Source organism: Columba livia, chromosome 14 (assembly GCF_036013475.1).
Source record: "Columba livia isolate bColLiv1 breed racing homer chromosome 14, bColLiv1.pat.W.v2, whole genome shotgun sequence".
NCBI lineage: Eukaryota > Metazoa > Chordata > Aves > Columbiformes > Columbidae > Columba > Columba livia.
This window is the reverse complement of record NC_088615.1, coordinates 6181616-6195000: the sequence shown is the minus strand read 5'-3', so window position 1 is coordinate 6195000 and position 13385 is coordinate 6181616. Positions and strand designations below refer to the sequence as shown.

The 13385-nt window shown below is 44.8% G+C and overlaps 1 protein-coding gene across 4 annotated transcripts in view; it reads left to right on the top strand.

The window, feature by feature from the left end:
• GRIA1 (glutamate ionotropic receptor AMPA type subunit 1) overlaps window positions 1-10375 on the top strand; it is a 124410-nt gene extending 114035 nt beyond the window's left edge. For 3 of the 4 annotated variants that reach the window (XR_010466005.1, XR_002414611.2, XM_005503370.3), the window contains 2 exons: window positions 4839-4973; window positions 7107-10375. Coding sequence is in view for 2 of the 4 variants with exons in the window: in XM_005503370.3 (XP_005503427.1) it covers window positions 4839-4973; window positions 7107-7295 (324 nt within the window). In the remaining 2 variants the exon portion in view is untranslated. 4 annotated transcript variants of the gene reach the window in all.
• The last annotated feature ends 3010 nt before the right edge of the window (window positions 10376-13385 follow it).

Here is a 13385-nt window from a genome sequence, read left to right as displayed (position 1 = left end):
GCCATCCCAGGAGGTGCTGGTCAGCTGTACTCCAGGGTTGTTGATCCAGGACCACCACAGCCCCAGCTGCATTGCCAGACAGTGGGAAATCCCAGGCAGGGTCCTGCACCACGAGCAATGTCCCTGCTGCTTTTCTCCCCCCAGTAAACCCTCGCAGCCACCTCTTCCTACAGGTTCAAGGTTTCTCCATGCACATGCACCTGCAGCACTTCACATAGCTAGAAACCATCCACCAATTCCTGGTCCTGTGTCCCAGCCTTGCTGCTCTCCCCCTCTACATACCACAGCAGAAGTAAGCCCAGGAGAGATTAAAACACACTATAACTAGGTGGTTCCCTAGAAGAACCCTATTTTACCAACATGCATGGGGTGGACAACTTTTTTTGCAGGCTATGGAATGTGCTGTGGGCTTGAAAAGGGTGCCCTGAGTTGTTGGAGGATAATGACAAAGTAGACACTAAATGTCAGGGCAGTTGGATGTGAGTCTCTGCTTCCCAAGAGCTTTTGCAAGGCAGTGGTGGAGAGGAAGTTTTTTGTCGAGACCAGGATGGCAAGGTGCAACCTGCTTGCTAGGGCAGCCAGATCACTTCGTATAATTAAAGGACTTTCATCAAAGCCACAGGGATCTCCCAATCCTATTCTCCAGTTGCAAGAATTGTGCTTTTGTTAAAAAAAAAAAAAAAAAAAAAAAAAAAAAACCAAAAAAAAAACAAACAAAAAAAAAAAACTCCCTTACTCCCTTGCCCTGCCTTTGCAGAGAATTAGCTGGTTCTCCAATCAAAGATGTCTTTTCATGCTGGGCAGCTTTATGCCCAGAGCCAGCCATCTGTGTGCTCCTACCCATCCCCTGGCAGATCCACAGCAGTGCCCAGTCGATGATCAGTGCTGTGTCCTCCATCACTCAGCTTCAGGCCTTATCCCAAAAAAGTCAACCCAGCATTTGGTGTAAAAGCTCAACTGCTGGAGCTGCTACCTGCTCTAAGGACAGGTCCTCTACAGAGACTGCAACAACTTGAGATGCCATCAACCTGTGCTGCCAACGGGCTCTGGTCATGCAGGGCAAAAGAACTGGCCCTTCGGGGAAACCAGGCCTATTTGGCCTTAATGCTTTTCAGCCAAGGAGAATATATAATGACAAAGAGGATGACGGACACAGTGCCACATTTGAGAGGAACAGACGGGAAGGTGCCTGGTTGCTGCAGCAACAAGGCTGGGCTTTCGGAAAGATGGGTTTTTCTTTCTCTTTTCACCTGCCAATCTTCCCCCCACGTCAGCACTCTGCCGCTGCGGGAGACAAGCGGTGACATTTACACTCCCACTAACAAGCTGGTTCAGTGATGGGCAACTCCATGGGAGAGCATCTGGTGTCACCGAGCCCGAGCAGAGAGGAGTCCTCTCAAGCAGTTAGCATTATTTGGGACTTATTAGCATTATTAGGGCAGGAGCACGTACAGAAACAGCAGGCAGATCCTCGGTGGGGCATGCAGAGTTCCCTTCACATGCCCCTGCAGCCGATGGGAGCAATGAGATGCCACTCCTGCCCAGAGAATGTCGCAGTGTGTCATGCTGGGAGCGGGAGGGAAACAAAAAGAAAAAGGAGAGGATGAGCAAAAAGTCAAGCGGCACCACAGGAGCAACTCCCCTTAGCCTGGCTCATGATAACAGGCTGGGCCACCAGCTGTGCCCCATGGTCCGGTGTTCCTTGTGTTCTGCTGAAGCTGCTGGTGACTTTGGCTTATTGGGAGAAACCTTGTTATGGTGGCAGGGGTGAAACTCCAGCTGCTCTCTGCCTCCGGGCAGGTTCACCCACCACTGTGACTCACTATGCTTTCCTTCACCTTCTGCGTGAAACAACTTTCAGTTCACCCAAATTGTCCCAATAATAATAGTAGTAGTAGTAATAATAATAGCAATAATAATAATGCTATGGCAAAGTAAATGCAAGAAGAATACAACAGCTCTGAAATTAATTGTATGGAATAGTGGTGCACGACAGTGCTTTGGGTCATCTCCTCTCTCTTACTGATGCTGCTGGCATCAGGAGGGAAGTGGAAATTAAGAACCAGCAGCCTTTCCTGGCTGCCAGGCTGCTCTGCCATTGCAGCCAGCTGAGAAGGTGCCCTGTTGGACCATGACCCTCAAACTGCAGATGGAAATACAAGAATATCATGGCAAATAAAACTTGAAATTTATGTATTCCCATGCCTGGCAGAGCCAAGGAAGGCGGGTTTCCTAAGGATCTGCAGTTGCAAGTCAAAGACCCATGTGGTGTCTCTGGTGCCTAGTATGGATTGTGCTGATATGTTTGAGTGAGAGCATTAATAGGTTTTCTCTTCTGTAAAGCATCATTCTGTTTCACAAAGCTTAGAGGTTCCTGATGTCTTGGAGATCTCCACTTAAATCAAGGTGAAACTATGGGCTGAAAGTTATTAGTAAGACAGACAAATAGGCTGTTCCACCTCCTTCCCTGTCCCATCCTTCCCTCTGAGTGCAGAACATGTGCTAATCAGCCACTTTTAATTAAGGAGCCAGGCTAAAATACTAGGATGTCAAGGAGAGCAGCCCACCTCTAGTGTCTTTGTCCCTCCTTGAAGCTGGTGCAGACCCTTCAGACTGACTTTGAAGAGGCAAAGTACCAGATATGTTGTAATCCAGTTTTCTCAGAGTAGCTGCTCAGCTTTTCTAAATCTTCACTAAAAAACTCCCTACGTTTTTCAGCTGGTGCTTAAAAGTATACCCAGTAATCTGCAGAGAAGAGATCAAACATACAGTCAAGCCTGGGGGGAAAAATGCATGAAGGCAGATTATAAAAGACCAGATAAATAATCCTTCCAATATGGAAACTGCAGAAATCAAGAAGGAACTTGCAGTAATCTCTCATTACAGAGAGCACATGGGAAACATTGGTAAGGTTACAAACTGACCATATGAAAGTTACACAAGAGAGAAACCAAACCTGGACACCAGTGGTGACCATCACATCTGCAGCAGTGTAAAACACATGGTGACAGCAGCGATCTCTTGACAGTGACATCAGTCAGCAAAGCATGGAGAATACAATCACTTGTGGAGCTTCTGGTGACCAAAACTCTGCAAGGCCGACTCCTAACGAAACCTGAGCATCTTTCAGCAGAAGGTTCAGGACAGAAAGTTGCTCCCTGTGGCACTGGAGCCTGTGGCGAGAGCTCCAGTGGAGGATCTTTGCAGCTCAAATGGGCCACGGGCCCAGGTGAAAGAGCAGTAGGAAAAAAATAATGTGTTACAGGAGCTTTTCTTAATTTTGAGAATTGAAGTGATTTCATGCATCATGAGTTAATTTTATTTGCCATCAAACCCTAATATCGCAAAAGACAGAATCCTTTTGTAAAACACACTGGTCTGAAAGACAGTGCCAGTGTCAGGCAGATTGCTCTTGAATCAAAACCTTCCGTGCTCATCTTGGTAATCAGCTTTGGACCTTTTTGCTCCAGTAGAGGTTTCTGCTTCCTGAATCCTTGCCCTTCCTGAAAACTGTAGGTTGCTTATTGAAAAACCTGCCAAGCAAAGCAAGTAAATCAACTGTCCTACAAGGGCAAGGAACAAGCTGTGCCACCCACCGGTCCACATGTCTATGGAGTAGGAGGGAGCACCAAGAACTGCACAGAGGCTTCATTCCCAAATGTAGACACTTCTACAGACATAAATATTATTCTCTGTGTGGCTCAAATGATCCATATGCAATTTTCCTCCCACATCCAGGGAGCCGGGCTGTCAATGCTGGTCAGACCTTGGTTGCTCCAACAGATTTGCACTGACCTGTTGGACCTGCCCTGGGGAATCTGTATAGGCAAATAGGCATCAAGCCAACATTGCAGAGTAGCAGCAAGCACGGAGCACGCAACCTCTGTCTGGTTGCACTGTAGGGAGAGCCTGTCCTAAAATCAGGAGCCTGGTACACGGAGCTGAGCCAAGCTTTTGGGTCTTGCTGCTGCCCAGATTATCCCAACACCCCAACTCCACCTGCTGGGCATGGAGAAGAAGGTTTTGAGAGCTGCACTGAGTGACAAGGGGGTTAGATGTGGGGACTCATTTCCCTAGCAGTGAAATGAGTCTTTCTGAGACTTGTCTCTTCCTCAGAGAACCATGACAATTCATTAGGCAATTGTAAAATCAGAATGTCGCTGCTGACTGTGAGTTGCGGTCTGTTAATAGCCCTATTTATTGCCAACCAAATAATTAGCTTAGACATGCATCAAGGGGTATTGATTGCATATGAAATAACTGCCTTATTACACAGAAATCAAATGAGTTTCTGAGGATAGCTCAGGTGTCACTTCAACCTCAGTACTGAAGAGGAAAAGAAAAAAAAAGGAAAAAAAACCCAGTCATTTCGATGTGTTGCTCAGCAACAGAATTTGCGGGGGAAACAATCTAGGAATGAAGGAATGAGCATTTCCAAGAGAACAGGTTATTTCAGGCAAGACATCAGGGACAAGCAAATGTCACCGAGGCAAACAACTTTTTTTTCTTCTCCTTTAATCAATAATTTAAAGTAGGCATTTTGGGTAATATAAGCATTTAAGTTAGCTGATTGAAAAACGGAGATCCCAAACCTTTACAAAGAGTCACATTGCTGAAGAAATGTTTATTTGTTTGTGTGAGGGAAACATTAGATTTACTAGACACTGAATTAAAAACTGAAAATGCTTAGAAATGTCACCTGTTCATTGAAAGAGGAAGATGATGTAATGCCAACATTGCTATATTGTGCAGCATCCCTCCCGGAACAATCTCATATTAATTTTGTTGTTCTCCCTCCCACATGCCCTCCCCTCCCTCCCTTCTCCTTTCTCTTCTAGGACAAGACGAGCGCGCTGAGTCTCAGCAATGTGGCCGGGGTTTTCTATATCCTCATCGGTGGGCTCGGACTAGCCATGCTGGTTGCCTTAATTGAGTTTTGTTACAAGTCCAGAAGTGAATCAAAGCGGATGAAGGTGGCAACCCATTTTCCGGCCTTTCACACCTTCTCTCTGATCCCACCCCGGCTCCCAAGCTGCCTTCAGAGACGGATGCAGCCCAGACCATGGGTGGAAAGCCAAGACATAGGGATAATGAAGTGACCGTGTCACTTAACTTGCTAGAAAGGAATAGGAGCATCAGAGAAAGCTAAAAGAGGGTCAAGTGGGCCATAGTGGGCAGCTGATGCAAGATCAGACGTGGCATAATGCTAGTTCAAAATCTAGATAATAGAGAAAAATCGTAGCACAAATAGTAACGGGAACACATTGCCTTTCCTTAAAATTACCAAAGCAGACCATGGCAATGCATGTGCAGCATGGATGAAGTGTGTTTGGCTTGGTGTGATACAGCCATTATTGCAGTATGAAAAAATCCCCAAACCCAAGCAATTAATAGCAAGATAAAACTGGAGTAGTGCAGTAATGAATCAGATCCTGTTGTTCCCTTTGCTGGCACCCTGCTGGCACTATTTGCAGCTTGGCAACAGTGATATATGCTCAGAGTATTGTTGCCCTGGAACAGATGAGTGGGTTTCCATATTCAGAATTATGGGTCCCCTTAGAGAGAAATTGGCCTCTACTGTCTCCTGTAATGTTTGGGGTCTTTTTTCTCCACCCTGTCATGGTCTTGCAGAAGTGTACTTCCTGTGACACAGGAGATTTGTTTCAGCCCTAAATCCTTGTGTGGCTAAATTTCACAGTGTCATGTCAAGAGTGGATTAGATTTGAGAGCCTTGGGGATACACATGTAATGCAGCATGGGTGGAACAAGTACATCTTGACTCAGATGACTCACAGACGCAATCACTTATATAGAAACCATTGTGTACAAGGTCGCGGCGGAGTCTATGCTGTCAGAGTAACACATTCCTTATCTTCCTCATCTTGACCTCTCCCATGAGCATGGAAGTCAGTATGAGTACATGAAGTATGCAGTGAACTTCATAAAATTTAGAGAGATTCTTACTTCTCTGAGCACTGAAACTTATCCAAAATCAACAGAAATATAAGTGATCATTTCTCTGGGTTTTATAGTACCATTTCACAACATGCTTAATGTTTTGTCAGCAATAATAACATTTCTAATTCACTGAAAATGTACAACAGCTCTTTTCCCATTGAGATTCAGAAAATTCCACAGGCAATGAAAGGAACATTGAGCACAGGGGTAAGATAATGTGAGCAACGAATGTCCCTCAATATAAAAAAATTATAATTGCTGTCTATACTGTAAAGCTAAGTATGTCACAAATACACTGAGAAACAGAGTCAGAATGTAATAGCTCTGTGGTTTTAGTCTTAAGGAGATTCTGCACTGATATAGCTTTCCTGTGTTACTTGAAATGACCCTCTCATTCACGTCACTGTTAGCTTGCAGCGCTCCCAGCATTGTAAAACCAGCCACGATGGGAAGGTGTTGTTGCTCCCAATGATAACATCTGGTCTAAGTTTGTCCCTTTCGCTGGCTTCCCCCCTTCAGTGGCTGCCCGGTCCATAAATGATGATGGTCCCCTTAGAGATAGATTTAAATGCAAAGAAACAAAATGACTTCATCTGTTAGTTTAATTGGTCTAAATTGATGGTTTCCTTAGATCTCTGAAAGCAAATGTTTTGGATGGTATCTGGAACAGGAAGATGAGATTTGCTTTCCTGAACTAGGTTTGCATTTCCTGGTTACCTCAGTCATCTCTGTAGACAAAAACATAGGCAAACGCTCAACTTTTCACATTAGGAAAGTCAAACATATGCTTACAGTGAGTCAGAGTCCACCATACATAACAGTACTGGAGTAGTAATAGCATATCTATGGAGGAATTGTGTATAGTACCTCTGCTCAGATCCAGGATGACTGGTCTTATGTTGTAGAGTTTGAATAGTTTTTCATATGAAATGTATGCTTTATACCCCAAAATACTGCTGAAACATTTGATTTTGAATGTAGAAGAAGTGTGAATTAACAGAGAAGGTGCAGTAGGGACATGCAGAAAGTGAGAGTCTGAATGAACACAGGGAGGGAGGGGACAGTGACAGAAAGACAACACTGCTTCATATTGTAATTTCTCCAACATTCCTAAGGACAGGGGGAGACCCCCCCGTCCTTCCTAAAAGGGTTTTTGTTTAATCCCACAGCAATCAATCAACGAAGCCATACGGACATCAACCCTTCCCAGGCCGGCTGCAGCAGGAGGCAGTGGAGAAAATGGACGTGTGGTCAGCCACGATTTCCCCAAATCGATGCAGACAATCCCGTGCATGAGCCACAGCACTGGCATGTCCCTGGGAGCTACGGGATTATAATTGGCCTTTTGACCCATTGCCTGGGTGAGAGCAAGGGCAGCCCTACTCTACCCCCTCCAGAGCCAAAACCAAACCCAACACAAACAAGACAAATGACCATGACAGAAGGGACAATCGGATGGATCTTTTTGAGGAAATCAAATCTATTTCCCTTTTTATTTGCAAACAGATCAACTGGCAGGAGAACAGAAACAGGTCTGTACTGCAATAAAGAGAGTGTAATGGGATTTAAGAGACTCGCAAACCATCCCTGATCAAAGAACCACTGGAACACTAATGAGGACTATGCCATTTTGTTTTAACTTGGTTGTTAATAAGTCTTAGTGTGTGCAATATATATATTTTTTCTTACTAATTCCTGTGGTGTCAGGGTAACATCAACCCTTTCTCCCTTCCCTGCTCAGTCCTTCAATCTGGTTTAGTTTGGGATGCAAACCATAATGTCTGAGCTACTAACAGCAAAAAAGAAAATCCTATAAATGGCAAGTTGAACTCCTTGCAGGGCATCAGCATTGACCCATTTTGTCCTTCATGATTCTGCCTTCCGTTGTTATGTTGTGAACTCAGGCTGTGGAGTTACTGCGACAAGGCAGACATAGCTGAAAACGGCTCTCCCTGCAACAGGAAGAACTTGATGTGAGAAAGAACCTGAACAAAAACATGGGGCAAAGTGATGAGTGAATTTGGAAACCCCAGGTAACCTGAGGACAAAGTGGTCATTTTTCTAGAGATGAGTGGTGCCTCAAGAGAAGAATCAAGTGCCCGGACTGGAGAGCATCATGTGCGGCAGACTGGAAGAGGTGGTTGGTCTAAGATCATAGTCAGCTGTTGTTTATGGAAGAGAGAAAGTAAATGCTGCGTTCCTCTTACATGCGACTCTCCTGCCTAGGTTATTGGGGACTTATAAGCAATTGTGAACCATTTCTTCATTGCTTAGTGTCTGTGTGTGTTCTCTTTGTGGTGGCCGCATATGGGAACCACCATAAGCCGGGAATAGACCATCTCAAGACATCCAGTTGTAGATGGCTGCCCATTAACCAGTAAAACATGCTAGAAGTCATGGGCTGCAGTGGGAATATCCCTGCCTTTTTGCTCTGAAATCCCTTTATGGCTGGTTTTCTAATTAAGAGAGATGTTTTGTAGATAGTTGGCCAGAATGGCTTCCTGGAAGGAACTGCTGAAGCAAACCAAGGAGGAGACCCAACAAGAGCTTCATTCAAGTGTCCATGACATCCAGCAGCATCAGGGCTGGTCAAACTAAGCTTTCCTGTCAAGTCGTGGTCTGAGTACAAAGCCAAAAGTAGCAGATTCCCACTCATGTACCCCTAGGGAGGGGGAAGCATCCACAAGCCAGAAGAGCAGGTTGATGACCCCAAACTTGGTTTTGCAGAAACCTGCATTGTCAGGGAGGCAGCTGGGAGTCCAACCACAGGCATGGAGATAGAAAGGGCAAGGATGGTTTTCCAGAACTTCACTAAAGGTTTGTTGTGTGAATCACTGGCATGGACAGACAAATGCTTCCCACCCTGGTGGGCCTGTGACACCTCCCCAGAAGTGAAGGATTCCCAGTGGAGCATTTGGAGAGAGAAAAGCTCTGTGGCGCAGGGACCACAGTGAACCCACTGAGCCTTGTCCCATCTCACAGGTCCATCGCTGATGGCAAATAAAGTTCAAAGTTTGTTCTGACAAAACCCAGCAAATATCTGTTTGAGGACTGAGCTGCTCTTAGAGTGTTCCCAGCTGCTTTTTCTTCTTTTTTTTTTTTTTTTTTTTTTTTTTTTTTTTTTAATCCACAACATAGCTAGAGAGAAGCAGGAAAAGAAGGGAGGCAGGTGAAGTGATGCAGGCAAATGACTGGCACAGGTCTATGAGGAGGACCTGTCTGTGCAGCTGTCCATAGGTACAGCTGGAAGCTGCCTGACTATTGGTATCTATTAGTGTACGAACGTGCAGAGCAATACGTTTACCACCTTTAACACCAGCCTGGTCTGAAGTATCTGTTCTGTTTACCCACTTGTCATGCAACACTTGGGAGACCAGCAAGTCAAAGTCAAGGTCCTACACTCAGGCACAGCATGTCTTGTGCCAATATGTTGTCCTCTCTCCACTACTGGAAACCCTTGTGATCTTCATCTCTCATCGCCAAACATGAACTCTGTTATCAGCCACTCCAAACACCTCTTCGGGTCCTTTTGTATTGGTTACCATTATTTTTAATCCTCTTTTTCTTAATTTTAACTTCAGTTTTGTGCAAGTGCTAGCACAGTGGAGGCATCTCACAAGCTAGCCTGTTTCCATGCCCAGAGCCCTCAGATGCATCTCCTGACCAAGCTCTTACCATGTCCCGGACCTTGCTGAGTGCTGCGGTGGGAGCTGCTGATACAGGACCACATGGCAGCAGGTCATGGGGAGGCCGACCGGGCAGTTAGATGGTCTCGTGAGAAGCAGCACGTCTGTGCTAGGACTGGCCGCCTGTGATGTGAAGATGTGACCTGCAGTTTTCAAAGGCTTTTGATCAGTGGAGGGGTTTAAAAAAAAAAAATAGGACAGAAGCGTGGAAAATGTTAACTTGTAATATGTATTTTTACTACACTTTTCTTAAAAATAGAGTAATGGTAAAACTCTTAAAGACATTGACATTTTTTCTCAACAGGAGTCCATATTTAACAGTTTTGGCTTTCATTAAATTTTGCTCTTTGGTATCTGGATCTTTTATTTAACAGCTATATTTGTTTTAACTCTCTTTTGTTTTTTCTTTATTTTGGCAGTACTGCAAAGGATTTTACTTTGTCAAATGCAACAGTGTTTTTATTTTCACTCTCTATTTTTTCAAGCAGCATTTTAATTGGTAATTATTATTTACACAAAAATGAAACTATCAACTGGAATTTTAACACCAAGGATCCATGATCCATTTTTCATACCTGTCCATGCCGTTTTGTGCCAGTGCTGGATGTGTGGAAATGAAAATGATGTTACCCCTCAGGCAATATTACCCAACCTGAATCAAACAAGCTTTCCTTGATTATTGCTGTGTCTGACTTGTGAACAGCAGCCAAATAAACTGCTTCAGGTTGAAATTAGGAATCTATCTAATATTTACCCAAGAGTCAGGAAACTAAATATTAATTGGGCTCAAAGTTACTGATTTTGCTTTGTTTGGAGTTTTGTGGGGTTATTTTTTGAGGAAGGCTATTAGAGGATATTAGCTTGTTTTTACAGAGAGGGAAGACATGGTCAGCTCAGAGAGAATTCAGAACCAGCACTGGTCCAAAAATCCTTACCAGGATCAGCTTTCCTAGGAGCTCTCATGCTGTTTCAGAGGCTTGGACATTTAAGATGTTTCTCACTCAGTTTTCACAAAATTAACCTGGTAAATTCCTCATCCAAATGTCTGTTGAAGGGGAAAAGAGAGTAGGATTTAAAGGACCTTGGATATTTATGCAGATGCTGACAGTTGCTGGGGTTAACTATAATCATTGATGTTGTGCTCTTATGTAGCACATGGTGTCACAGATCTGGAAGGGTTTCCCTTCTCCGTATCGTCATTCTCAATTATCGGCTGGGCACAGAAGTGCCTTGGACCAGGCGTCCCAGCTCACTCCACAGGGACATGGTTATAGATTCAAGGTATCCAGTATTCACAAGGGTTTCTTTTACCCACTAATAAGTTTTAAAGACAGAGTCAGCAAGAGGCAGAATTAACATGTTTTGAAAGGGGCTGTGAACCCTCAGGCTTCAAAGCACAAGACTCCCAATCAACAGGGCCTGAAGGAGAGGTTTCCCATGGGCACGCCATGTTGGATCAGCCCATTTTGGTCTTCCACAATTGCTTAGCCATCCAGTACTGTACTGTGGGCTGGATCCTGTCGCAAAACGCTCAGTGGCTCACTCTGTTCCCAGTGAGGTTGCGGAAATGCACAATAAGTGTTCCTTTATATCTTGGCAATTCCCTTCTAGCAGCAAAAGCAAATATTCCTTGTAAGAAAGTCTCCAGCAAGAATCCAAAATTATCTTCAGCAGTTGCTGAAGCAAAAAAAAGCACCAAATCTTTAAGTGCAGAAAGTGAGGAACAGATGTATCACCCAGTCCATCCCTTTGCTATAGGATGATAACCCTGGCATCAAGACACAAAGTTGGGATGCTGCAAAAAGATTTGACTGGACTCGTTTGTCCATGTGTCTAGCTGCCATCAAATGCAAAGAGAAATTCATCTAAGCTCAGTGAAGACACAGGACAGGGGCATATTAATGTTTGCTGTAGCCCCATGGGTACCACTAACCTGTTCAGCTCCAGCAAGTCAGTCACATGTCTCCATCCAAAGTTTTGGGACACCTGGGAAAGTTTTCACTGTGAACACAGGCTCATGCTCTGTTTTCAATGACATGGTCAGTCATCCATGGCACTGGGTCCCCAGAAGAACATTTTTGTGCACGTTTCTAACTAACATGTTGGTCCACCACAGAGGCACATGTCAGAGCTTAGATGACCCATCACAGTGGTATGTGGTATCCTTAAGACACTGCTGGTACTCTTCACTGACATGACATGAGAAATAACAACACAGATTGGGGCTTAGTGGAGTTTACTCTGAATTACAATGTTGGAGGCTAGAGGAGATGGGTGTAGGCCCTTCCTACCAGCAAAGGTACTACATTAACCCCAAATACCTTTTGGAGACCTGCATGGCCTGTTCTCTGATGGCTTTTGTAGCTGCTGATGTCCCTTAAACTTAGATTCTCTCGTTGCCTTCATGCTACCTATGGGGACAAATCAATTTGTCAGCCACCAGTGCTGGGTTTGTTTCTTGGCAGCTTACTGCTCTTGCAGCTCTGCTACCCAGTTGGTTAACTATCAAGAATACAGTGATGTCACTGTGCCAGGCACAGCTGCCCACCAGCCCACAGAAGGGCAGAGCTTTGGGGGCAAAATCCACATGCAAACCCCAACTCAGAAGATGCCTGACAGTGCCAGACAAACCTGCTTGGGCTTCATGTTGCTTGAGCATCATTACAAATATGACACCCCCTCCCAGCTTCCTTCTTACATGGAGCTGTTCTGTTCTTTTCCAGGCACTTGATCTTGGTGGTCTGAGTGTATAAGAGGGATGAATTTAGTGTGCAAGGACCTGGAAAAGGGCCTCCTAGGCATGGAGGGGCAGCTCCAAAATGAGCTCTCCATCAACATCCTGACAGGTCCCACTCAGCCCTGACCTGTAGCATCACCTCCCATCTCCCTTCTGTCCATTTTTCTCTCTCTCTCCATCTGTATGTCAGTCCCACTCTCAGCACTGCCAGCTACTTCTCTCCAAAGCCTGAAGTAGTCTCTGGGTGTGTACATCGCGGTTGTCTTACTGCAGATAAGTCTACATCATCATATAGCCTGAGAAAGCAAATGAACTCACCTTCCTTTGAGACGGAGGCAGAGATGTGAATCCAGCTCTGAACTGGACAGAAGTGATCCCATAACTCATCATGCTCTACTCAGGCAGCAAGGAACCTTTCTGCAAATGGGGTGTTATACAGATCCACAATCTTGCGAAGTGCTCAGATGACCTGGCTGTTTCCAGAGCACTTAGATTAATCTCCCTATTGCTGGTGCACACTTATCCTGAGGAGGTATCGCTGTCTGGCTGCCAGGAGGTAGACCTGGCTCAAGGATGGAGAGGGGAAGGTGCTGAGCATCATCACCACCGAGCTGGTACCCAAGTGAACTCATCTGCTGAATATGTGCAAGAGGAGAGCTGTCTCTAGAGCAGTGAAATGCAATAATCCTCACCCCTAGAAGGGATATTGAGAAGTTTAACTAGCTTATGTTTGCACATCCCTTTCTCAAGCACTAAGTACAATGCGTACACTCACATATATGCATACACAGATATTAAGAGATGCCTTTGATGGCCCAAATTAGCTGTCAAGGTACCTTTTCATTCCTAAGGATCAACATGGTATAATGTAACAGCCACGAAGTACGTTCATTACTGGTTCTGTAGGGCTGGTTTAACATGCTCTCTGGATTTCTGTGACAGTAATTCCTCCTCTGTTCAAGCTGGCATCAAAATTAATGGCATGTCGTGTTTTATAAGTTCCG